This window comes from Benincasa hispida, chromosome 2, assembly GCF_027475165.1.
Source record: "Benincasa hispida cultivar pf3 chromosome 2, pf3_genome.v1.1, whole genome shotgun sequence".
NCBI classification, from domain to species: Eukaryota; Viridiplantae; Streptophyta; class Magnoliopsida; order Cucurbitales; family Cucurbitaceae; genus Benincasa; species Benincasa hispida.
The window spans coordinates 20,912,024-20,937,036 of record NC_143479.1 but is presented as its reverse complement, the minus strand read 5'-3'; the positions used below and the strand labels follow the sequence as shown (position 1 = coordinate 20,937,036).

Here is a 25,013-nt window from a genome sequence, read left to right as displayed (position 1 = left end):
GACATAACTGAAATTTTTTCCTTTTATCATCTTTTTTTCAATAATTGTATGATTTTCTTTTATCACTTGAATTATAGTTTAGATTGATCATCTTTCCAACGGTATATATCTGATCCATTTGACAATAAAGTTCTATTGAATTGTTTTTTAAAGTTAATTTCATCAATTTACCTTTGAACAATTCTACATTTTTTATTCATATGACTCCAACAGATCAATTCAATAATAATTCTTTTCATTCATATGGCCCCAACTACTACATCTAGACATTCACAAGCACTATTAATTAATATTTAAGTGCAAAACATCCCATAGCGGACCTCTTATATATATATCCAACGAGAAAAGAAAAATAGTTGATCATCTATCCCATGTGGTATAAAAGAAGTATTAGGTAAATTAAGGTTTGTTTGATAAAGAATCAAAAAAATTAAAATTTAAAACAATGGATTAAATGAAAATAGAGTTGTATTTCATGTTTTCAGAAATGTACTTAGTAGCAAAATTCAGAAATTGGATTATAATTTAAACAATTGTAAACTAATTATAGTTACCCATTATATATTAGTTGACAATAAATTATTGTTATTTATTTATGAACATGCTCTATATTAAAAAACTATATAATTATTGTTTTGTAATATTATATCATTTATAAAAAAAAATGATATTTTAGTCCCTATAATTTGGAGTAAGTTAAAATTTAGGTCTTATGATTTATAATTAAAATTTACTCCCTTATGTTTCATAAAACTTTCATAATAAGTAATCACTATGGTAGTGACTATCTAAGAGAATTTAACCAAACATAGAAACTACATATAAAATTATATCAAACAATAGGAACTAAATTCTAAAATTTAAAGTGACTAACTTTATCCAAACCATATGAACTAAACTTGGAATTTAACCTTATTTAATTTATAATACATCACATAATGCACATTATAATTTTAAAAAATTAACTTGAATTTATAATATGACATACAAAATTTTTAACTGTTTTTATCTTTATTTAATATAATTCTGCATTTTAAATTTTAATAATCAAATTCTAGATACAAAGTAAATATAAAAATATTGTATTCAGATTTTGCACTGTTTTGATCATAAAATCCAAAAATAATTTTTGAAAACTAAATTTGTAATACCCCAAATTCGACATCTAATGGCCCCGACATTCCCCTGCAACCTGACTATGTCATCCTTGCGTGCCTTAAATGTTTCTAGACCCCACAAACCAACATTAGTCATTCCAACATGCTTTGTCCTTACTCACATACATCCTAGGAAATATCTCAGAAGGTCACCCAACATAGAATTGCTCCATACTAAACACGCTTAATTTTGAAATTTCTATGATTGAGCCACCAAAAAGGAAGATGCAACTTGTTGGTATAAGTAGTAACTTTTAATTCTTTTAAGTGTTTCTTCACCATACTTTCATGTTCTCAAGATCCCTCTCATCCGAATATAATATCGATCCATTCATGTATCTCAAGATCCCTCTCATCCGAATATAATATCGATCCATTCATGTATCCCTCCTAAATTCGAGTCGTTCCAGAATCCAAGTTGTATGTCAAACACATATTCGTTGAATTAAGTGAATCTGAAAACATAAAACAGAATCCGAATTGCAAACCAAATAAATAGATATCTATCCCATGTGCACCTTTTTGCCAACAATAGGGAATTTTTAAAATAAAAATAATAATAATTTGTATAATGCTAATTCATAGCTAAAAATATACAGCGCTACGATAATTATTCTTTTCCTGTAACCGTGGAGCACTTTAGGTCTCTCCTTTTGAGGCTTTGTGAAAGAATCGAAGTGAAAACATGAGAACTGCACCAATATATTAGCTTCTTCTAGACCACTGCTTTGAATTCTTCTGATAGGTAGCAAATATGAGCTCCATCTATACATGACATTTAAGAATCAATTTGAAAGCCATATGTTTCATTTCAAACCAATTGGTTTTCTGAGATAACTCCATAAAGGTTTGCATGATACCAAAAAGGAAAGGTGATGAACCAAACCAAGTTGCAAGAAATCTCCAATTCAAAGTTGAGCTTGCTCGAACATGCGTGTACATCGGTTTATCTTCCAGAAGAGTTTCAACGAAGCTTAGACTATAATAAAAAAGGGCCTGATTAAGATAATTGTTCCTATGTTACCAATAGTACAAATCCAGCAAGATGAATCAAAATAACTGTATCATGTAAAACATGAGACTAAAGAAACTACAAATTGCTTGATTGGTAGAACTGGTGACTATTACTGAATTCTGACTCTTACTGTGCACTTTGCCTCTTCCTGACATGAAGTATTACTCAAAAAGTTCTGCAAGGATGCTTTTATAAGATTATAAAAACAGCACAAAAGGCTGACTAAAATCAGCTGTAACAGGTTACAGATATTCTTACATGACCCAAATTCATTTTCACAGTTCTCCCTTTTCCCAAGTGCATCTTAGAGAGATGACGTGCGACTTAACCATTCACTTCTTTGGTTCCTTTTGTTTTTTAGGGTACCCCGGGAATAACACACCATCTCCTGAACTGCAATATACTGTATACAACAGGTTGGAAATGTTGTGTCAATGAAAATTTCATGGAAGAGTAGATTATTACTTTTTCTAGAAAAAGACATGAAATTTTTCATTAAGGGAATGAAAAGAGACTAGTGGTCTGAGATCCAAAAGATAATACAAAACATAGTTTTCAGATTATTACTAAAGAATACCAGGCCAGTGAAGATATAAATTTACTAATAATTACAAGGGACGGCGGGAAAAAGACCTTTCATTTGATGGGGTAAATAACTACATGTTTTATGATGAATAAGATAGCTAAAACGGCTTTTTCAACAATATTTTCCCCACATGTTGTACAAGACAAAGTAAGTCGCATCAATATGTGGTTAACATTGACCGGAAACAAATTGACTCACTCTGTAATACTGCAAAAGTGTGATAGGCATCTTGGCGAATTTTAATAGTAGAGATCAAAGTGACAATATCCCCATACAAACCCAGGCTATTCGAGAGAGCTGTATTCTCTCTCAAAATCTGTCCACAATTTCTGATACCTAGATCCCTAATTCTAACCAGCTAACCAACATATGCAGACGTACCACTAATTCTAATTGGAGGCATCACTTCCAACTTTTGCCCTTTCTTGTATAAACATTTAGAATTGAAGGTTTCACATTAATCTTTATGGAATTAAGTTTCACGATGGGGGCCTAACAGAGTGATTTCCAGTCTAACTTTGCAATAATAACTTGATGTCCTTGCTCTTTCTATATCATAGATTATAGCAAAACGACAAAAATACCTTACTTCATGTCATAAAATGATAAAATTGAAAACCAATAAAATTGCATTAAAATTTTTAGATAAAAATGTGAAATAATAATGTGATGTCTGACAGTTCATATCACCAGAGGCAATGAAGCAAGAATTAGAACCTATAGTGAACAAAGAAGTAATCAAATTTCAATTAAGAATCCATGTATGATGAGAGATGGAGAGAATTTCAACTTATACAAGCTTAAAAACTAAAGTGCAACTCTCTTATATTAAATAGTATTGTTTCTTTGTCTCCCGAGAGGGAGGGAAAACAAGTGATCTAGACTCGGGTTGGTTCCATCAGAGGTCTTTGTTATACTTCCAAAATGGCTAAAAGCGTTATCAGAGTTAGCATGCTTAGCAATGAACAGAAGTGTATGAATATAATCTAAGTCTTCCTATTTGAAAATAATCCTAAGCATGTTTTATCTGCATGGAACCAAGCCAATGCTCACAAACAAACAAGAGGAAATACTACTCCACGTATTAATCAACACCTTAGTGTGTGTTAAATGCAGCCTTATGTCAACCCTGTAATGTGAAAACTCCGCAGTTTTATGATAATGTTGATGATCAAAACCAGAAATATGGCAAGTCAAAAAGAGATGAGTTGGAGAAAGCCGTATAAAATGTAGTTCTACGATAAGGTGGACCTAACTGTCTCAGATTCTCCATTCTCAGAACATCAAAAGTTCTGGTATTAACAATTAATATTTTTCTCTTGAGGAAAATCTAATGCTCAGAATCGGAGATTAGGATTGTAGGGATTATGAGGTTGTAAACCTTAATGATTAGTAGAAACCAATGACATTAGAATTTAGAAACTTACAGCTCTGGATAGCATTTACACCATATTTGCAACATATGAGACTGACTTCCATTCACAGAAACTGCAAGGCAAAGCAATAAGATTACCGTTTAAGAGATTTAACTTCTGACTGATGCTCAATTATGGTTATTGGTACCTTAAAAGCCATAAAATGATGAACAGAAACCCCATTATATTTCTTCAAATAAGTCCTTACAAATATATTTATTCAAACAAGCTGTTGATATTGCCCATTAATATTTGAGTTTAGGATTATCAGAAAGTAACCTTTGGCAGAGTGGTCATTGGACTAGGGAAAACTAGATTGTGCCCCCCTAGGTCAAGCGTTAAAAAGATTATAAGAAAGTAATTTTAAAGAATGAGTGTGAGGCCAAGAAAAATAACAAAGTATGAACCTTGATATTGTATATTTGAATTTCGAAGCCCTGCAGCAAGACCACGCAATTTACTATTACATCCTTAGGTCAAAGTAGAGGTCTTTCATATTGCTCAAGTAGATTTCAGTTGTGAAGAATCCAAGACCTGCAAATTATAAAAGACTAGTATACTCAAAAGGAGGAGAGAGGCAGGACAAGCCAATGAAAAGAAAAGAAAGAGAACAGCATTGTGTACAAGGACTAAGCATTATACTTCATTTGAAAATTTCCAAGACTGATGCTACTCACTGTTATTCAGTAAAGTGCTTGTAAAGTTGCATTTTCTTGGTTTTTAGGGTATCGTGGTGCAACAGATGTGAAAAAATTTTAGGAGGGAGAATTCCCTTAGACATCATATCATAACATAGGGTTTGAGCCTTCTCCATATCTCCACTTCTACAACAGCCGGACAGTAGGGCAGTATAAGTCACTGTATCAGCCTCTATTCCTTGATCAACCATTTCCTCAAAGAGGACAAAAGCATCATTAAGGTTGTTCATTTTGCAATACCCATCAATCAATACAGTGTAGTAAACAACGTCTGGAGTAATCTTCATGTCCTTCATTTCATTAACAATTTCTACGGAGGAGCAAAGCTCTCGTACTCTGGTTTTAAATCGACCATCAAGCAAAACTGTATAGATAAAAATATCAGGTTCCCTCCCTCGATTCTTCATATCACACAGAAGTTCATAAGCTTCTCTCAAGAAATTAATCTTGCAATAGCCATTTATCATCACTGTGTAAGTGATGAGATCCGGAGTCAAGCCAGCACAAACTAAACAATCAAATAAACTTTGGGCCATCTTCATATTTCTTGCCCGGCATAGGGAAGCTATGACTTTATTGTACACAATCTCATTAGCCTCCACATTCATAATTGGAAGTTGTTTTATCACCTCAATAGCTCTAATGCTAGAATCTTCCATGCAAAGCCTGCTAACTAGCCTAACGAGAGAACTTCTTTTAATAAGAACCCCTTTCTTGGACAAATTAACAAAAAGTTCATATGCAGATTTCGTACGGTTGGCTGCACAATACCCATTAATCATGGCAGAATAGTTATCTACTGTCTTTACTTCTAAACTATTGAAAAATACAGTCGCTTCTTTCACTTTGCCTCCTATGCATAAATTTTCAATTACCAGGTCAGGCATTTTAGGGTCTTTTCTCAAATCATGTTCCTCCATGTAGTCTAGAAGGCCTTGGACGTTAGATACAAGACCGTTTCTACATAATCCAGCAGCAAGCACATTATAAGTGATGGTGTCAGGCTCAACACCATTTTTCTTCAAATTTTCAAACATCATCATTGCTTCATGAATTTTTCCTTGAAGAAAAAAACCTTTAATCATTGTTGTATAATGCACAACATCCATCTGGATCTGTCTACTTGTCATATCTTCTAACAGCTCAATAGCTTCTTCCAATTTTCCTAGTTCACATAGGGCATGAACAACAATATTGTATACAACCTTGTCCAAAAATACCCCCTTTTCCTGAAATGCTTTAAATTGGTTCACTACCTCTGAATACATTTGCATCCTAAGCAAGCATTGAAGGATAGAGCTGATGATCACACAATTTGATTTTAGACCTTTTGACAACATGAGACTGTGAAGAGACAAAGCTTTTTGCAAATTCAATTTCTTGCAATAACCATTGATCAACACGCCGTAAGTTTGTGCATCTGGAACTACTCCATACTTTTCCATATCAAGAAAGACATATTCTGCCTCATCTAGTTTCATCTCTTCACAAAATCCACGAATTACTACAGAGTAAGCATATGCGTCTATTGGGAATTGTTCTGCTCTCCATGCTTGTAGCAACTGATACCCTGAAGTTGAACAATCGTAGGTACACAACCCTTCAATATATGCAGCACAAGCAAAGGCATTAGGAACCACCCCAGATTCACTCATCTCCTCAAAAATGTCTATAGCTTCTTCCATGTTACCTATTTTACAAAGTGCTTTTATTACAGTAGCATAAGTGTAATCATTAGGTTGGCAACCAAACCTCTTCAATTGCTTGTACACAACTAGAGCCATATTCGTTTTCCCATGCTCGATAAGGCTGTTCAAGAGATAGTTATAAGTAAAAATATGGGGAACAAATCCCTTCCTTTCTGATCGGAGAAGTAAATCCATAACACTATCAAACAAGTTAACACTGACATAAGCCTTGATTAAGGCATCATATGCTCGAATAAATGAGCCATCCACCACACACTCTTGATTAAGTGAGTCAAGCAAATCTAAGACATCAAATTCCATTTTCTTGGAGCCAATGAGATTCAAGAACAGAGATTCAAGCTTTCTCCCCAAACCCCAAGAGCACAATATCCTAATTAGAGCTGCGTAAGTAGAAATGTTATGTTGAAATCCCCATTCCTCCAATTCGCGAAAGAAGGAAAAGGCAATGTTGGGCTCCCTTCGGAGACTTTCTAGAATTTGGACCACCTTTGACGGTTTACATCGAATATGCAAAGTTGTGTTGAAGGAGGTGGTACTTCGTTCATCATCACTGTGTGAAAAAGAACATGGGTTTAGTTGAGCAATTGCAGTAGAGGTGAATTTGACTAGTTTGAGCTTTAATATATTGAGCTTGATGGGATTATTCACAGCGAGTAACAAACAATTCATGAAAATGGGTCGTTATTTGCTTTTCCTCTGTGGTCTAGAGGAGGAGAAAAACTACAAAAAGTTGCAAATATATCCACTGCTTTTAGCCACTGCACAGTCTATAGCCGTTTAAGTAGACCTCCCAGAAATCATACCAAAAGTGTCCTGAAACATTAACAAATTCATTGTAAATTAACAGTTACCTACAGCCCGTATTTTCCAATACAGCTATTAAAAAAATAATGCAAAAATATAACTATTACAAACCTTTACAACTTATGACACAAATCAGCAAAAGCAAGTTATTATAAACAATTTCTAAATCAAACTATCAAATCCTAAGATAAACATCCTTTGATGTCCTGAGCCAGAACCTCAAACTTCACTTCTTCAAAATTATCACCTGATCTGTCATCTAAAAATATTTTGGAAAAGAAAAAATGGGTATAAAAATACTCAATAAGCAATTCACATGTCAAGCTTTGAAATTCATTTCCTTTCAAAACTTTTGTAAACAAAAATACAAATCATTGCCAGAGCTTTCAGCTATAACTTTGTTACAAATGATAGTTTCAAAATCAAAATCTTTCAAGCAAATAAGTTTTCAAGACTACACATTTCAAGTTCAAACTTTGAAACAGTCTTTAAATCAAAACAAAACCTTAAATACTTTTTATGAAAACAAATCTTTAAATACTTTCAAATACAAAGCTTTCAATTGGTCAACACTTTCAATCAAACAAAACTCTCAATCAATCAATACTTTCATATAATAGTCTTCTTTAGTGCTTTCACTTACAGAGTAGGATAGATGCATAGTTGAAATAGCCCACCGTAGATGACCAAAATAGAAGTCAATTACTTAAGTGCAAGGTCATGTGACTGCAATACACATAAATCTTCATTCCAAAAGAATGTCAAACCATTAATAAGTGTCTTCCCACAAATAAATTTCCAACAAATCATATATCGTCAATTCCACATTTAGCTACTATAAAACAAGCATACAATCCAAAAAAAAAGGTATATCCGAATAGCTCTATCAAATTGTCCATAAGCATTTGAAACAAAAAATTCATTTCAAATAGCAATTTTCATAAGAAATCATCCAAGCTCAATAATTTTGAGAAGTAACAAAACCTAAATATAAGCACTTTCAATTCGAAAATCAATCAAGACCCTTGCAACTATCATTCAAAACAGTCTGGTACTTTCATTTGACAAAATTTTCTAGAAATATACAAAAAAATTTCAGTTGATCCTCAAATCGCATATAGCATACTTTCAAACATCCAAAACACATTCAAATCACAACAGTGAAAACATTATAAAAAACTTACATCATGGAAGGGATGTGGAAACTACTAACCTCGATCGACAACCTACTATTCTCAATTCGAAAATTCACTATTCGAAAATTCACTTCCTTGAACAAACATCAACTTCTAAACATAATGTTTAAGTGCTAGAACTCAACTCAAAAACCTTAATCAACACCTATTGATTTTTAAGCATGTATATTCTTATCCAAAACCCACCATAAACCTTAACTAGTCACTTCGAAGTAGCCCCAAAACTACAGACAGCAAGCTTTCACATGTTAAAAACTAATCTAACACACTTCAATCAAATCCAAAAAGGTTCGAGGCATGCTAATACTGATGGAATCTCAATCAAATACTTCAAAATCTATCCAAACACAACAACAGAAGACTTCCAAGAGTTTGGACTCTTACCAAATCTTACCGAAAGGCTCGAACCTTGCTGTTTGGTGTTCGAAAACGTCCAAGCTTGCATATTTGAACCTTAAACGTTATGGGCAAACTGATTTGAGACCAAACGGAGTGTGGGTCAATGTCGAAACTCGCCGAAACGGAGAGAAACGCTGCTGCGAAGGTTTAGGCGAAGCCTTTTGAAGTGAGTTTTCACGTCTCTGGCTAACTCCGCCAATGGACGTATATCGTCGTTGGTCACCTGGTGATTCGTCATTCGCCGAAAGAGAAACGTGACGGAGAGAACTAGAATTACGCCGCTCGTGCACGTCGCCTGAAGAAAAGCGAAAGCTCTAGGAATTGGGTTGATAGACCGGCAACGACAGCTGCAGGAATTGGTGACTGTTGTCCGATGGCAAGACAATGAACCCGGCGGCGGCAGCAAAATTTGTAAATCGTTTGAGGGGAAATTTGAAAATTAAGGATTTTGTAAGGGTTTAAGATTGATTTTTGTTTGCTTTCATTTTTTTCCTTCAATATCAATCCATCATCAGAAGGTTATTTTAAATCATTTTAAAATGTCAAAACAAATCTGCCTTTCATATCTAAATCATTTGAGGTAGATTATAACTTTAATATATAACATAAAAAACTTGAAGAAGGGCAAAAGTCACTCTTTGTTAAACTAATGACCTCATATTTCCACCATTAGTACTTCGTAGATTAGGCTTTAGGTTTTTCGTCGATTTGTAACAAGTTGAACCAATAATGACCTTTCGTTTGTCGCTTTATTTGTTGAATGTGAACTTCCTCTCTATGTTTTTCTTTTTTTTTTTTCCCTAATATTACAAGTTTGTCGCTCCTCATCGATGTGTGATTCATAAAGGCTAGTCTAAGAAAATGGGTTGATTGCAACCATAAAACTATAACTAATTAAATTGTAAGTTCATGTATGTGATAGTTTGTAACTCACCCCATATTCCATAAGTGGTTTGTGCAATTTTTTTCTTTAATTATTTCTACCAAAAGTATTGTCCATTGTTTAGGAAGCTAATTTTGTGTTCACTTTTTTTTGTCAAAATTAAAAATTCAAATTCTTTTCCTCTTCTATAATAAATTTTCAACTATTTGGTTGATGAAAGTTTTCAGCTATTTTGTATAAACTTCTTTATTGGTCGTGGATGCTGGGGGACTCGCCAGACGATGCATGACAGGATGGCAGGGATGGCAGTAGATTTCTTTCGGGGTTGTTTAGGGTCTCAGCCAGTGGGTTATAGGGATCTTACTGCCCGAATTGGGGATATTGTGCAATTCAGCTGGTCCAAGGAAGGGATGGAGGCGCTTGGTCGCCCAACGAGTCGGGATGAGATTAAGAAGGCTTTATTCTCGATGAAGTCTGGAAAGGCTCCTGGGCCTGATGGGTTTTCGATTTATTTTTACAGAGCTGCTTGGAATGTGGTTAGGGATGATTTCTGTGATGTTGTGCTGAATTTTTTTTAGTCCTGTTACCTGCCTGGTGGAGTTAATTCTATTGTTATCACTTTTGTCCCAAAGAGGCGGGGAGCTGAACGTATGGAGGAGTTTCGTCTTATTTCTTATTACAATGTTGTGTATAAGTGTATCTCGAGGATCTTAGCTGAGATATTGTAGTTATGGTTGCCTGCTTTCATCAGTGGTAACTAGTCTGCATTTATTCCAGGTAGGTCGATTTTCGAAAACATATTATTGTATCAAGAGCTTGTGGGGGGCTATAAGGAGGGCAAAGGGAAGTCGCGTTGTGTGTTGAAGGTAGACCTTCAAAAGGCATATGATTCATTAAATTGGGATTTTTTGTTTGGTGTGTTATTGGCTATAGGTACGCCCTTCAATTTGTTAGTTGGGTGAGGGCTTGTGTTACTTCGCCTATGTTCTCTGTGATGGTTAATGGTTCCATTGAAGGGTTTTTTCCTGGTAGGAAAGAGTTGAGGCAGGGGGATCCGTTGTCTCCTTTTTTGTTTGTGATGGTGATGGAGATCTTGTGTAAGTTGTTGAATAATCCTCCTTTTAGGTTCCATGATCGGTGTGAGTGTGTGGGCCTGACTCATTTGGTTTTTGCAAACGATTTGATGTTTTTCTGTGCAGCTGAGAGAGATTCTTTGGAGTTTGTGAGGCAGTTCCTGGCAGATTTTGCAGGGTTATCTGGGTTAGTTGCTAATGTTGGAAAGAGTTCCATGTTTGTTGCGGGTGTGGAGTCTGGGGAGGCAAAGGAACTAGCTGCGTTTATGGATTTCTCTCTTGGTTCGCTGCCTGTTAGGTACCTGGGTTTACCTTTATTGGTGGGTCGGTTGAGGGCTGAGGATTCTGCTCCTTTGATTCAGAGGATTACAGCACGTATTAGAAGCTGGGCAACGCGGCCCCTCTCCTTTGCTGGAAGATTACAACTTGTTAGGTCTATCTTACAATCCTTTTAGGTGTTTTGGTGTAGCATCTTCATGTTGCCTGTATGTGTAACTCATGAGGTTGATCATCTGTTACGTAGTTATTTATGGAAGGGTAGTGCGGTGAGTCGGGGTGGTGCACGGGTGGCGTGGGATAAGGTGTGCGTGCCGTTGGGCGAGAGGGGAAGATTATTGGGTATGGGTGTCGGATGCGAGTGGTCGATTTTCTATCGCAAGTGCGTGGGAGAGTTTGCGTCCTCGTCGTCCTAGGGTGTCTTGGGCTGGTATTTTGTAGGCGAGAGGTGGTATTCCACGCCACTTCTTCTGTGCGTGGTTAGCTGTGAGGGACAGGTTAGGTATGAAGAATTGGTTGAGGAGTTAGGGTGTGTTGTCAGAAGAGGGGTGCCTTCTGTGTAAGGGAGGTGTGGAGTCGCGAGATCATTTATTTTTTTAGTGTGGAGTTGAGTTGGTTGTGTCGAGTGGGGTCGGGTAAGGGGGTGTGTAGTAAGTTATTCTGTGTATTCTGGTGTGCTTCTATATACTACATCTGGCAAGAACGTAATCGACGACTGCATGGAAGTAGTCCAAGGTCGGTGTTAGCTCTGGTTCACCTTATGATCTCTACGGTTCGTGCTCGTGCTTCTTCCTGGCGGGTTGATCTTCTTGGTCTTATATTATGTGTTTACAGATATTTTCTTGTTGTACTTTTCGTTGTTCTTTGTTTTGCTGTTGTCCCTTATTTATGGGATTTCTTTTCTCTGTTTTTCTCTCTAGTGGTCTGCGAGTTTGTTTTTTGTATTGGTTTTGTTCTGATCTTATCTTGTAGGCTTTGTTTTTGGTTTTGTTACCCTATCTTTGCTTGTGCTTTGATCCTTTGATGTCTTTATCCTGGGCTATGGGATCCCCCTTGTTGTTGTATAATAATATCACCTATTCTAAAAAAAAAAAAAGTTTTCTACACTCTTATGATATTCAGAATGCCATTATTTTTATGTGGAATATTTGGTACTAAGAAACACCTCCTTAACTTTGAAGCTCCTTGTAAGAAGGCTACTACTCATCAATTGCTCAAGTTTATTAATGATTATATTTCTTCATCTTCTATTGGTGCCAATGTGTTTCCTACTTTGGTGAGATTAGAGAATCGTATAAGTCAGAAAATGGGTCCCCTCCCCCAAGCAATTTCTTGAAACTCAATATTGATGCTTCTTGGAATTGTAAAAAAAAATCGGCAATCTTGGATGGGTTGTTTGTGACTCCCAATGATCCCCTATTTTTTTAAAGTACAAATACATTAACCGGATATGGCTCATTAAAGCTTTGGAAGGCAAGGCTATTAGAATTAGTTTATCTTGTATTCTCCAGCTTAGAAAGGAGTTGTCTAAACCCCTCATTATTGAATCTGATTCAGCAAATATCATTCATATTTTTAATAAGCCATCAACTGACATTTTTTTAAACAAAGAACGTGGTTGAGGCTATGTTGGATCTCACAAGTCGAACAGGTGTTATTACTTTTCTAAAGTTTAATCATTCTTATAATTTGGACGCTCACTCTTTGACGCAAGCAATTCGTAATGCTTTTGTCCATCCTAATTCTAGCTTAGGAATATGGTATATTCTCTTAAGTGGCGACGTAGATGCAAAAATGCCTATAAATATGAAATGAATTTGTTAGGAGTACTCAATGTCAATGTCATATATAATTTTATTGTTTGAGTACATTATATTTTTATCTTCGAAGATGGTGAAAGCGAGTGTGAATTTTGATTTCTTAGAATATGAGGCATTCTCATTTCCACTTAATCTTAAAATTAAGTAAAAAGTATTGTGTGACTAAAGGCTGGAATTTTGAGTTAATTTTTCTCTTATGTTTTGATTTTGTAAAAATAAATAGTTTTAACCATTTTCAATTTTCAATTTTAGAATTTACTTTCAATAATTTTGAATTATCTTATTTTACAAACTAGATTTATATGTCTTTCATTAAAGTTCAATTTTGCTTTCACATCTTATTCGTTATAGATTTCTTTTAAAGCAAAGTTATATATAATTGATACATGAATATTTGAACAAATATATGTTTATGAAAGTCACTGATAGACATTTAAAGAGTAAGAGATTGATATATGATATGTGATGTATAATAAATAAATAGAATACAATTATTAATGTTAGTTATACTTTATTTTTTAGTTGAACAATATATAAGAGAATTGTTCTAAACTCCACCAATCATCCCTATCATAAAATAATATGGGAGAATTCTTACCCTAAAAAGATTACATTCCCCACACGGTTACTTTATTTGCAAATTTGGCCATGAAAAAATTAGCCATATGTTCATCAGCTGCCTTTTTGCTGATAGGTTTTAGAAGTATTTTATCCTTTTGTGGATGGTATACTGCCAAATTAAGTGATAAAATAGGGTGATTTTGAAAAAAAAAAAAAAAGCAAAATACAGATTGTCTGAAAACTATCTATCAAAATAGAGGTAATTTTTTGTCTTATTAGATTCAGTCTCTACAAGAAACTAAAATCTAAATATTTTTTTTATCTTCCTTTGAATTTCGTCTTCATTGGAGACTGAAATTGTGACACTCGAGTCCTCACAAAATTCCTTAGGTTAAGAAAAAAGTTCAAACTTAAAAGCCTTGAAAGGAAAAGATTGGCCAAATACCTAAACTATACCTTGAAAGAAATTTCTAAGTATTAGAAACATGTGGTTGATCTAGGAGTTGGAAGCATACTGGAATTGTAGGAGTTTTGGGCGCATACTTGGACAAGAATAGCTCACATGGACGCATGCTAGGGCAAGAAGAACCATTTTTGGATGTTTAGGGCTAGGTGAACGCATGGGGAAAGAAAATGATTAAGTGTTGGATAACCACGTGTTGAACTATATACAACTAAGTGAGAAAACTAGGGTTGGACGCATAGCAAAAAGGTAATGAACGCATAAAAGGTCCATACTGGAAATTTGGCTAAGTGTTGGATAACATATAACACAATAAGTAGATAGAACCTTAACGTTTGAAGGGTTGGACGTCTAGGAAGTGTGGTGGACGCATAGAAGGCTATGTGAATGTCATTGTGTTTAGGGTTTAGGGTTTAGGGTTTAACCGCTCCTTTTACGAGTTTAAGAGCAAACTCGATCCTTTCCACGATTTAGGATCAAACCATTACAAATGTTGAAATTTTTTAAGAACACAATACAACTCTCACTAGAGTGGATTTACAAGTTTAAGCACTCGACAAATTTACCCTCACAATACAATAACACTCTCTCAAGAATAAGATGAAAAGAAAAGAAAAGAAAAAAATTGGGAACTTAGAGAGAGCAACAATGGAACTTTTGAGTTTTGGAAAATTATGAAATGTAAATTTTGTTCCTTTAAAATTTGGAGAGGAAGATAGTTTATATAGAGATGGAAAATTTTTTTAGAAATCACAATTAATTAGGACCATTGGATTTTGGAAACAAACAAAATATAATATTAAATTCCTTTTCTTTTGAAATTTATTTTTTTAAAAAAACATACCATGTGTCAAAAACTAACCGTTAGACACAAACATAAAATAATATTAAATTCATTTTCCTTTTAATTCATTTTCTTTTTAATTCATTTATTTTTAAATTCATTCTTTTTAGAGATCCACCATTCATCCAATATACTGCCACATGTCTACATGCAAAAGCTCTGGTTATGTCACGTCATCTACCACGATATTTTCTCTATAGATTTGTTTCGGTCATATCGTCTTCGTTTTAACTCCGATTTGAGTAATTCAAGAGGTGTTGGAATCTATGTTTTGAGCTCTATGCTATGGACATATTAAAATACTAAAATTTTCAGTAATTAAAAATTGAGTTTGTTATCATCAAAACATTGATTAATTAATTAATTTGAGATTAAGGGCCAAAAAGCCAACAATCTTCCCCTTTTTTATGATGAAAAGCCATTCAAGAAAAATAGCTTGAAATAATGTAAACCATATGTAGCATATGTAGCACATAATAAAATTCAACATATCACCATAAAGATCATTCTTGAAATTCACTCAAAAAAAAAATAAATTCTCCCCCTAATTAATACAATCAAAATCAAAACAAATTTATAGCATATTTTTCTTAAACTTCTCCCTCTTTGGAATCATCAAAAAGAATAATTAAGAAAAATTTAAAACTACATAAATGTTTCCTTTAAAAACATGAACATAAATTTAGCACAACTCCCCCTAAGAATATTAACACATGCTTTCCATATCTCCCCCTATCAAAATACCTTCTAAAAGATTAACAAATAAAATTATAAAATCAAGAGACACCACAATGAATAATACTGAGCTCAAGCGTATTTTTGCAAAATTTTTCTTCATTCAAAGGCTTGGTAAAAATAACCGCTAATTGATTATTTGAACCTACAAATTCAAGAGTAATATTATTATTTTGCACATGCTCTTTAATAAAGTGATGTCTAATATCAATGTGCTTAGTCCTAGAATGAGTTCTAGAATGATGTATAGGATTTTTAGTCAAATTAATAGCACTAGTATTATCACAAAATATAGGCACATTATCAAACTTTAATCCAAAATCACAAAGAGTTTGTTTCATCCAACATCCAAAGAATTTGAACACAACAACTAGCAACTGCAATATATTCCGCTTCGGTAGTGGATAAGGCAACCGAATTTTGCTTTTTACTAAACCAAGAGACTAAGGAACTACCAAGAAATTGACAAGTCCCACTAGTACTCTTACGGTCAAGTAAACTACCTGCAAAATCCATATCGGAATATCCTACCAAATTAAATTCAACATTTCTAGGATACCATAGGCCTAAATCAATAGTACTAAGCAAATATTTAAAAATTCTTTTAACGGCATGTAAATATGATTCCTTAAGACAAGATTGAAATCTAGCACAAAGACATACACTAAACATAATATCGGGTCTACTAGCAATTAAATAAAATAAAGATCCAATCATACCTCTATAAGTTTTTATATCCACACATTTACCTTTTTCATCCTTGTCAAGCTTAGTGGATGTGCTCATAGGAGTTTTTGCAGTTTTACTTTCATTAAATTTGAACCTTTTGAGCAAATCCCTTGTGTATTTTTCTTGACTTATGAAAATACCATCATTGAGTTGTTTGATTTGGAGTCCAAGGAAAAAGCTAAGTTCTCCCATCATACTCATCTCAAATTCACTATGCATACACTTAGAAAATTTTTGACACAAAAATGGATTAGTAGAACCAAAAATAATATCATCCACATATATTTGTACTAAAAGCATATCATTTTCTTTAGTCTTAATAAAAAGAGTAGTATCAATTTTACCCATTTTAAATCCATTCTCAAGCAAGAAATTACTAAGTCTATCATATCAAGCTCTTGGAGCTTGTTTTAAGCTATAAAGAGTCTTTTTCAATTTATAGACATGATTAGGAAAATCAAAACTTTCAAACCCCGAAAGTTGTTCTACATAAACTTTCTCCATGATATAACCATTTAAAAATGCAATTTTCACATCCATTTGATACAAAATGGAATTCTTATAAAAAGCAAAAGCAAGCAACATTCTAATAGCTTCTAATCTAGCAACGGGTGCAAAAGTTTCTTCATAATCTATTTCTTTCTCTTGATAATAACTTTGAGCTACAAGTCTAGCTTTATTTCTAATGATATTTCCATTTTCATCCATTTTATTTCTAAAAACCTATTTAGTTCCAATTATGGAAGCATGAGAGGGCTTAGGGACTAACTCCCAGACTTTATTCCTTTCAAATTGATTTAATTCTTCTTGCATAGCTAAAATCCAAAATTCATCATTTTCGGCATCTTTAAAACTTTTTGGTTTGATTTGAGAAACAAAAGCAAAATTATTAAACATATTAAGAGAGGAACAAGTTTTCACACCTTGTTCAAGATCACCAAGAATTAATTCTTTGGGATGGGAAGGAGCATACCTCCACTCTTTAGGCATGGATGAAGAACCAACGTCGTTCTTTTCGATTAAGCTCACCTCTTGCTTACTTGAAACAATTTCCTTACCTTTGTCACTAACAAGTAAATCTCCAAAATTTTCTTCTAAAACATCACTATAAATAGGCTCATTAGAAATAACATTGCAAGATTCATCAAATACTACATGCATAGATTCCTCAATTACTAAATTTCTTTTATTGAAAACTCTATAAACTTTACTAGTAGAGGAATAGCCAAGGAAAATACCAACATCCATCTTAGAATCAAAATTTCTAAGTTTTTCTTTGTTATTCAAAATAAAACATTTGCAATAAAAAAATTTTAAATACCCAATATTTGGAATTTTGTTATGCCAAAGTTCATAAGGAGTTTTATCCAAAGAAGGTCTAATTAAAACTCTATTTAAAACATAACAAGCGGTGTTAACGACTTCCGCCCAAAAGTATGTAGGTAAACCATACTCATGCAACATTGATCTAGCAAATTCTTGCAAAGTACGATTTTTCCTTTCAACTACACCATTTTGTTGAGGAGTTCTTGAAGCGGAGAAATTATGAGAAAAACCATTTTCTTCACAAAAAGTTTCAAAAGCATTGCTATCAAATTCTCCTCCATGATCACTCCTAATTTTAGAAATCCAAAAAAACCTTTTTCATTTTGAACTCTTTTTGCAAAATTAGAAAAGCTTTTCAAAGCATCATCCTTATGTTTTAGCATCAAAACCCAAGTAAATCTTGAAAAATCATCAACTACCTCAAAGGCATAATAGTTCCCTCCAGAACTAGCAATTCTAGAAGGGCCAAATACGTCCATATATAATAGTTGAAGGGGTCTAGTTGTAGAGATTACATTTTTAGATTCAAAAGAGGACTTAGTTTGCTTACTCATTTGACAAGCATCACAAACTTTGTCTTTTTCAAATTTAAATTTGGGAAGACCTCTAACCAAAGAATTTTTGACAATATTTGAAATTAAGTGCATACTAGCATGTCCTGGTCTTCTATGCCATAACCAAGAATCATTATGCAAAGTCGATAAACATTTATCATTAATAGGACAATCATTCAAATCAATAGTATAAACATTTTCATCTCTATTTCCAACAAATATAACTTTTCTATCACTAGCATTTTCAATGATGCAATTATTTTTATCAAACACAACTCAAAGTCTTTATCACACAATTGACTAATACTAAGTAAATCATGCTTCAAACCATCAACCAAAAGTACATTTTCAATTAAAATAAAAGATTCATTACCTATACTATCTTTAACAATTATTTTACCTTTCTTGTTGTCACCAAAGGTTACAAGACCTCCATCCTTTTTGGAGAGAGAGACAAACTTGGATGGGTCTCCCGTCATGTGCCTCGAGCAACCACTATCCAAGTACCACTTATTTTTCTTAGAGTCTTTCAAACAAAACTACAAATACAAATGTTCAAGTTTGATTCTTTGGTACCCACATTTGTTTGGGTCCTAGATGGTTAGCATTGACAAACTTGGGAATCCATTTCATTTTTACATAGACATTTAAGGCATTGGATTTAGACAAGTAACAAGAATAAGTTGTATGTCCAAACTTACCACATGAGAAACAAACAACATTGTGCAAAGATTTATCTCTTACAACAAATTTATTCACTCTACTTTTATTGGAGAAATTATTCCTTGGAGCATTGTGAAACTTTGCCCTTTGAGAAAAATTTATTCTTGGAGAAGTAGTATGAGCATATTTCAATTTAAAACACTCCACAATAATGATATATAGGCACAAAGTTAGATTTAACATGCTTAGACACAACCTTAGGCATATTAAGCTTAGGCATATTATGAGATGCTTTAACAAAGATAGTTTTAGAACCTGAAGGAGTAGAACATTCATCAATATAGCCTAAACCTCTTTTATCACCAAAAGGCTTGTTTACTTCAATTATCTTGTCTAATCTTTAAGCACCTATTGTCAACTTTTTAATAGATTCTTTAGCCTTATCAAGTTCTTGCAAAGCACTAAATTCCTTTTCTTTGAGTAATTTAATCAAATTATCTTTTTCACAACTATCATGCTGAAGAAATTTAACTTTGTCAAGCAAGGCATTTTTCTTATCACAATCAAAAGCATGCTTGTCACAAGAGATGTTCATTTCATCAATATGCATAGCATCATGCTCATTCTCTTTAAGCAAGCAATTTCTTCAAGTAAAGACTTATTTTTACTAGATAAAACATTGTATTTCTTTTTAAGCACAACATACTTAGAACTAAGTTTTTCTAAATCATTTTGCATATTTTCAAAAGCTTCGAACAATTCATTATAAGAAAGAGGTTCTAGAGTTACCTCATCATTTTGTTCATCCTCTTTGTCACTATGAGCCATGAAACAAAAATTGGCCATTTCTTCATCGCTATCATCCCAAGTAGCTTTCATTGCTTTCTTCTTGGATTTCTTGGATGATTTGAGAAAAGGACAATCATTCTAATATGACCCGGCTTCTTGCATTCATAGCATATTACCTCATCCTTTTTGCTCTTTTCACCTTTTGACTCTTTTTGGTTGGAGAGATGCTTCTTGAATTGCTTCTTTCTCTTGATGAAGTTCTTATACTTACGTGAAAGATAGGCAACATCATCTTCATCAAGGTCATCTTCATCTTGGGAGTCAACTTCTAAAGAGATGGTCTTTAAAGCTATACTCTTTTCTTTCTTTTTCTTCCCATCCTCCATGTTTTTTTTTATCTTTATCTCATGCGTCAACAACGAGTCCATGAGTTCATCAATGGAGAGAGATTTGAGATCCTTTGCCTCTTGATTGGCGGTGACTTTAGGCTCCCATTGTTTAGGAAAAGACCACAATAGCTTCTTTATCTTCTCAAGATTTGAGTACTTTTTCCCAAGTCCTTCTAAACCATTGATAATGTTAGTAAATCTAATAAACATATCGGAAATAACTTCATTTTTATCAATTTTAAATATTTCATATTGATGAACTAACATGTCAATCTTTGTTTCTTTTACTTGACTAGTTTCTTTATGAGTAATTTTTAATTTATCCTATATCTCTTTAGCGGTTTTGCAAATAGACACTCTATTATACTCAACTTCATTCAAAGCACAAAATAAGCAATTAATAGCTTTGGCATTTAAAGAACATGCTTTCTTTTCATTTATTGACCATTCTTCCTTAGATTTTATAGTGCTAACACCATCAACATCTTTTGTTGGAATTTTAAAACCTTCCTCAATAATGTCCCATAAATCATAATCAATAGAAAGCAAGAAAAATCTCATTCTATTTTTCCAATAACTATAATTAGTACCATTAAAGAAAGGAGGCTTTGTATTAGATTGACTATGGTAAAAGGGATAAAACCTAAAGTTGCCATAGCTCAAAAACAATTAAGTTTATCAAGAAATAAATATTTCAAGAAGAGCAACCCGCTCTGATACCAATTTTTGGATCGATATGACAACCCTAGAAGGGGGTGAATAGGGTTTAATTAAATTTTTTTCGAAATTAACCCAATTAAACTAATTAATAAATAATAAGAAAAATTCAATTTATGCAACAAATAAAATGACAAAAAATGTGATAATTTAATTCTATCAACTTTTAGCAAATAAATAAGAACAAACTAAAACATACAATAAATTGCTTAAATTAATTGCAAAAATAAAAATGAAAGAGTTAGAGAAGAAGAAACGGTAATTTTTATAGTGGTTCGGTCAAACTTGACCTACTCCATTCCCCAAGCGCCTCTTGGGAATTTGAATAAAATCTTTCCGACTCTTTCCATGGATTAAAGCCCAACCGTTACACCACCGCTCTTTTTACGGGTTCAAGAGTAAACCCAATTTTTTCCACGGTTTAGGATCAAACCGTTACAAATGTTGGAATTTTTTAAGAACACAATACATCTCTCACTAGAGTGGATTTACAAGTTTAAGCACTCAACAAATTTATCCTCACAATACAATAACACTCTCTCAAGAATAAGATGAAAAGAAAAGAAAAAAAATTGAGAACTTAGAGAGAGCAACAATAGAACTTTTGAGTTTTGAAGGATTATGAAATGTAAAATTTCCTTTAAAATTTGGAGAGGAAGATGGTTTATATTGAGATAGAAATTTTTTTTAGAAACCAGAATTAATTTGGACCATTGGATTTTGGAAACAAACAAAATATATATTAAATTCCTTTTCTTTTGAAATTCATTTTCTTTTTAAAAATTAATAAAAAAACATACCATATGTCAAAAACTAGCCGTTAGACACAAACATAAAATAATATTAAATTCATTTTCTTTTTAATTCATTCTTTTTTAAGTCAATCCAAAAATAAAAAAACATACCATGTGTAAAAAACTAGTCGTTAGACACAAACATAAAATAATATTAAATTTATTTTTCCTTTTAAATTTCTTTTAAATTTCTTTTTTTTTTTAAATCAATCTAAAAATAAAAAATCCATCATATGTTAATCTCTTAATGATCCACCATTTAACCAATATGCTGCCTCATGTCTACATGCAAAAGGTCTGGTTACCACGATATTTTTTCTATAGATTTATTTCGGTCATATCATCTTCGTTTTAGCTCCGATTTGAGTGATTCAAGAGATGTTGGAATCGTTGTTCCGAGCTCTATACTATGGATATATTAAAACACTAAAATTTTCAGTAATTAAAAATTGAGTTTATTATCATCAAAATATTGATTAATTAATTAATTAAAATTAATTAATTTGAGATTAAAGGCCAAAAAGCCAACACAACTATGATCGAACCCCTCTCGGCCGAAAAGAGGGTTAGACGCCTCATTGTTCAAGCCTCGAAATCAGTTCTTAAGGGAATAATTTATTTCTTACCCTAACTATAGGGAAGGAGTGAGGGGTTCGGTCATATTCAAATATTCAAATATTTATTTCCTTAAATTAAATTAAATTAATTATATCACATATAACTAACTTCCTCAATTAATTTGAATTTTCTTAAATTAATTTGAATAATTCAAATTAATCCAAAAAATTTATTCTCATTAATTCCCATTGAGCTACAAAGGGGACCTCATGGATATGTAGCTTGAAGCTCCAATGGTACTAATTAAACTCTTTTAATTAAATTATTCACCATCAGTTAACAGTCAGACACTCCACTAAATACCAACAGTTGCACTCTTTGCATTACATATGCATTTCTATATCCATTGGATATAACTGTCAACAATACAATGATCTTTCACAAATTGCTCGTAAGTACAGTATCAAAATTACCGTTTTGCCCCTGTAGTTATATCTAATTCCTTAAGTACCACTGATCCCTCTAATGAACAATAGATCATAGTCCTACTATGACTATACCCCTCTCAGGCCAGGAGAGGGTGTGACGCCACATTGTTCAAGTCCCAGAATCAGCCCTTAAGAGAGCAATTTATCTACTTATCCTTGCTTCGTGAAAGAAGTGAATTTCATCTTATGTAGTTGTATTCCCAGTTCCCCAATCAGGTGACTCCCTAAAATGGTAGACTTGTTGAGTCGGCGATCTAGCCACTCTTACCCGTACAAATCAAAGGACTGTCTTTATAGGCAAGAGTTCACAACTCACTAAGGAGTAGGGTCATGTTACCTATGGTCATCCTAGTAAAATGAAAGTCTTTATTATGAACAGTATTATATAATGAGACTAAGCATTTCGTGGTCCAGTCTTATACAAACTCTTTTGTATAGAATATCCCTGCTTGCATGTCTAATACATGAATGATTAGGATCAGATCATTTGTAGCACTTTATAACATTTGTAACATCTGCAAAGCGGGTCATACTTGTAGTGTCACCAGGATAAGGTACCCAGCTTTATCCATCTACTACAGACCATTTAGGTTATCACTTAAACATGATCCACCTGTATGTCTCCACATACATGTTTAAGTTACAACAATAACCTTGGATGTTAGTTTATTGGTTTGTGGTTAATAAACTAAAATATCACATATTTCATAGACAAAGTGAATAAAATATCAAATATTATTAATCACATACAAGTTTGTTCATACAAGGTTTACAAACTATAGGACCCTATGAGATTTAGGGCATCAACCCCAACAACAACGTTGCAGCTGGAGCGTTGCGTTGCTATAAGGCAGAAAGTCTGCTCTGCTTCGTCCGTTCATTAGATTTTCTCCGTTCTTGCTCCAAAATATCTCGAAGCCCGAACTCCATCACGAAGGATACGAACAATTACAGACTCAATTATATGAAATTAAATGCCCAAAATACCGGGTAATTACAACTTTAAACACCTTTAAAGTAGTAAATTCTAGGCCAATTTCGAAACCATCCAATTTGCAAAATCCATACATTCAAAATGCAATATGCACCTACAAAAACCCTAAATTAAAGTTCGAAAATAAAAAATTGGGACTCAAACGACTACACTCTGATACCAATTGAAGGGATTGAAATTTCCCACAACATAAGAAATTACGTCCCAATTTTAATTTTACAGAATAATAATTAAAGGACGGAAGCACAAGATAAACAAAACTAATTAAACATGTTTTCCACTGTACAAGAAGAAGAAAAAGGGTTAGGATATCACATACCCGTTAAAGATCTATTCTTCACGTTCCACTCCATAACGCATCGTCTTCTCCTGATCTCACAAACTCGGCATCCATGAACACAAGAACGAACACCACTAAGGGTTTTCCTCGTTATTCTCAGGGACGAGAACCATGTAGAGTTGTGGACTTACACTCAACTTTGGTTAGAGAAAAGGAGAGAGCTTGAGAGATCTTTCTAAGAAAACCATTTTCTGCAAAATCTCATTTTTCACCGAGAGAACGAAAGGAAGAGAAAAGATCAAGAGAGTACACCTCACATCCTTTCTCTCTCTTTTTTTTTTCTAGTTTGTTGGGAGTTTGAGAAAATGATAGGTGAGGGAGTTACGACTTTCTCCCATTTAATTTTATTAAATTCAAAATAAAAAATTTTAATTTTAATAAAATTATATATATATATATATATATATATATATATATTAACTAACTTAATATATACAAATATTAAACTATATGTTATATCACATATAACATATAACCTATAACATATAACCTATTGTTTATATTATATCGTATATATTATAACTATAGTTTTTATATAAATCACAATCATATAATTTAATAGTTGAATCTCATTCAAATAACAACCCCTCTCATCAAACTATATAAATTTGATATGAATTATATTCATACTAATTTTAACATATAGTTCCCATATAAATTATATTCACATAATTAATATTTGAATCATATTCACATATTTATTTCTCTCATAAATTTAGTGTGAACCATATTCATATTAAATTCTAACATATAGTTTTTATATGAATCATATTCATATAATTAATATTTGAATCATGTACAAACATCTATTTCTCTCATAAAACTATATAAATTTAATATGAATCATATTCACACTAAATTTTAACATAGAGATTTTATATGAATCATATTCATATAATTAATATTTGAATCATATTCAAATATTTATTTCTCTCATAAAAATGTATCAACATACATTATATTACATCATGTATAATATACATTATTTAATTGTATCTTATACAAATTCCCTTTAATTAATTTGAACAATTCAAATCA

The 25,013-nt window shown here is 32.9% G+C and overlaps 1 protein-coding gene across 15 annotated transcripts; it reads right to left on the bottom strand.

Moving 5' to 3' along the window:
* Nucleotides 1-2,033: 2,033 nt before the first annotated feature.
* On the bottom strand, nucleotides 2,034-9,622 carry LOC120069250 (uncharacterized). 15 transcript variants are annotated; one of them, XM_090310512.1, is made up of 7 exons: nucleotides 8,965-9,552; nucleotides 8,028-8,110; nucleotides 4,851-7,393; nucleotides 4,581-4,707; nucleotides 4,453-4,499; nucleotides 4,186-4,246; nucleotides 2,034-2,575 (listed from the first exon to the last, which is right to left on the bottom strand). In XM_090310512.1, exon 3 carries the CDS (start codon nucleotides 7,247-7,249, stop codon nucleotides 4,853-4,855), a length of 2,397 nt encoding a protein of 798 aa, XP_090166638.1. In that variant the 5' UTR covers nucleotides 7,250-7,393; nucleotides 8,028-8,110; nucleotides 8,965-9,552; the 3' UTR covers nucleotides 2,034-2,575; nucleotides 4,186-4,246; nucleotides 4,453-4,499; nucleotides 4,581-4,707; nucleotides 4,851-4,852. The 15 variants fall into 15 exon arrangements, with proteins under 15 accessions (XP_090166638.1, XP_090166643.1, XP_090166642.1 ...); XM_090310517.1 differs by lacking the exon at nucleotides 4,453-4,499 and having other exon boundaries at nucleotides 2,034-2,347; nucleotides 2,431-2,575; XM_090310516.1 differs by having other exon boundaries at nucleotides 2,034-2,347; nucleotides 2,431-2,575; nucleotides 8,028-9,547.
* Between the last annotated feature and the right edge of the window lie 15,391 nt (nucleotides 9,623-25,013).

Coding starts and splice junctions, on each gene's coding strand:
- LOC120069250 (XM_090310507.1), bottom strand. CDS start 7,249: ATGAATTGTTTGTTACTCGCTGTGAATAATCCCATCAAGCTCAATATA.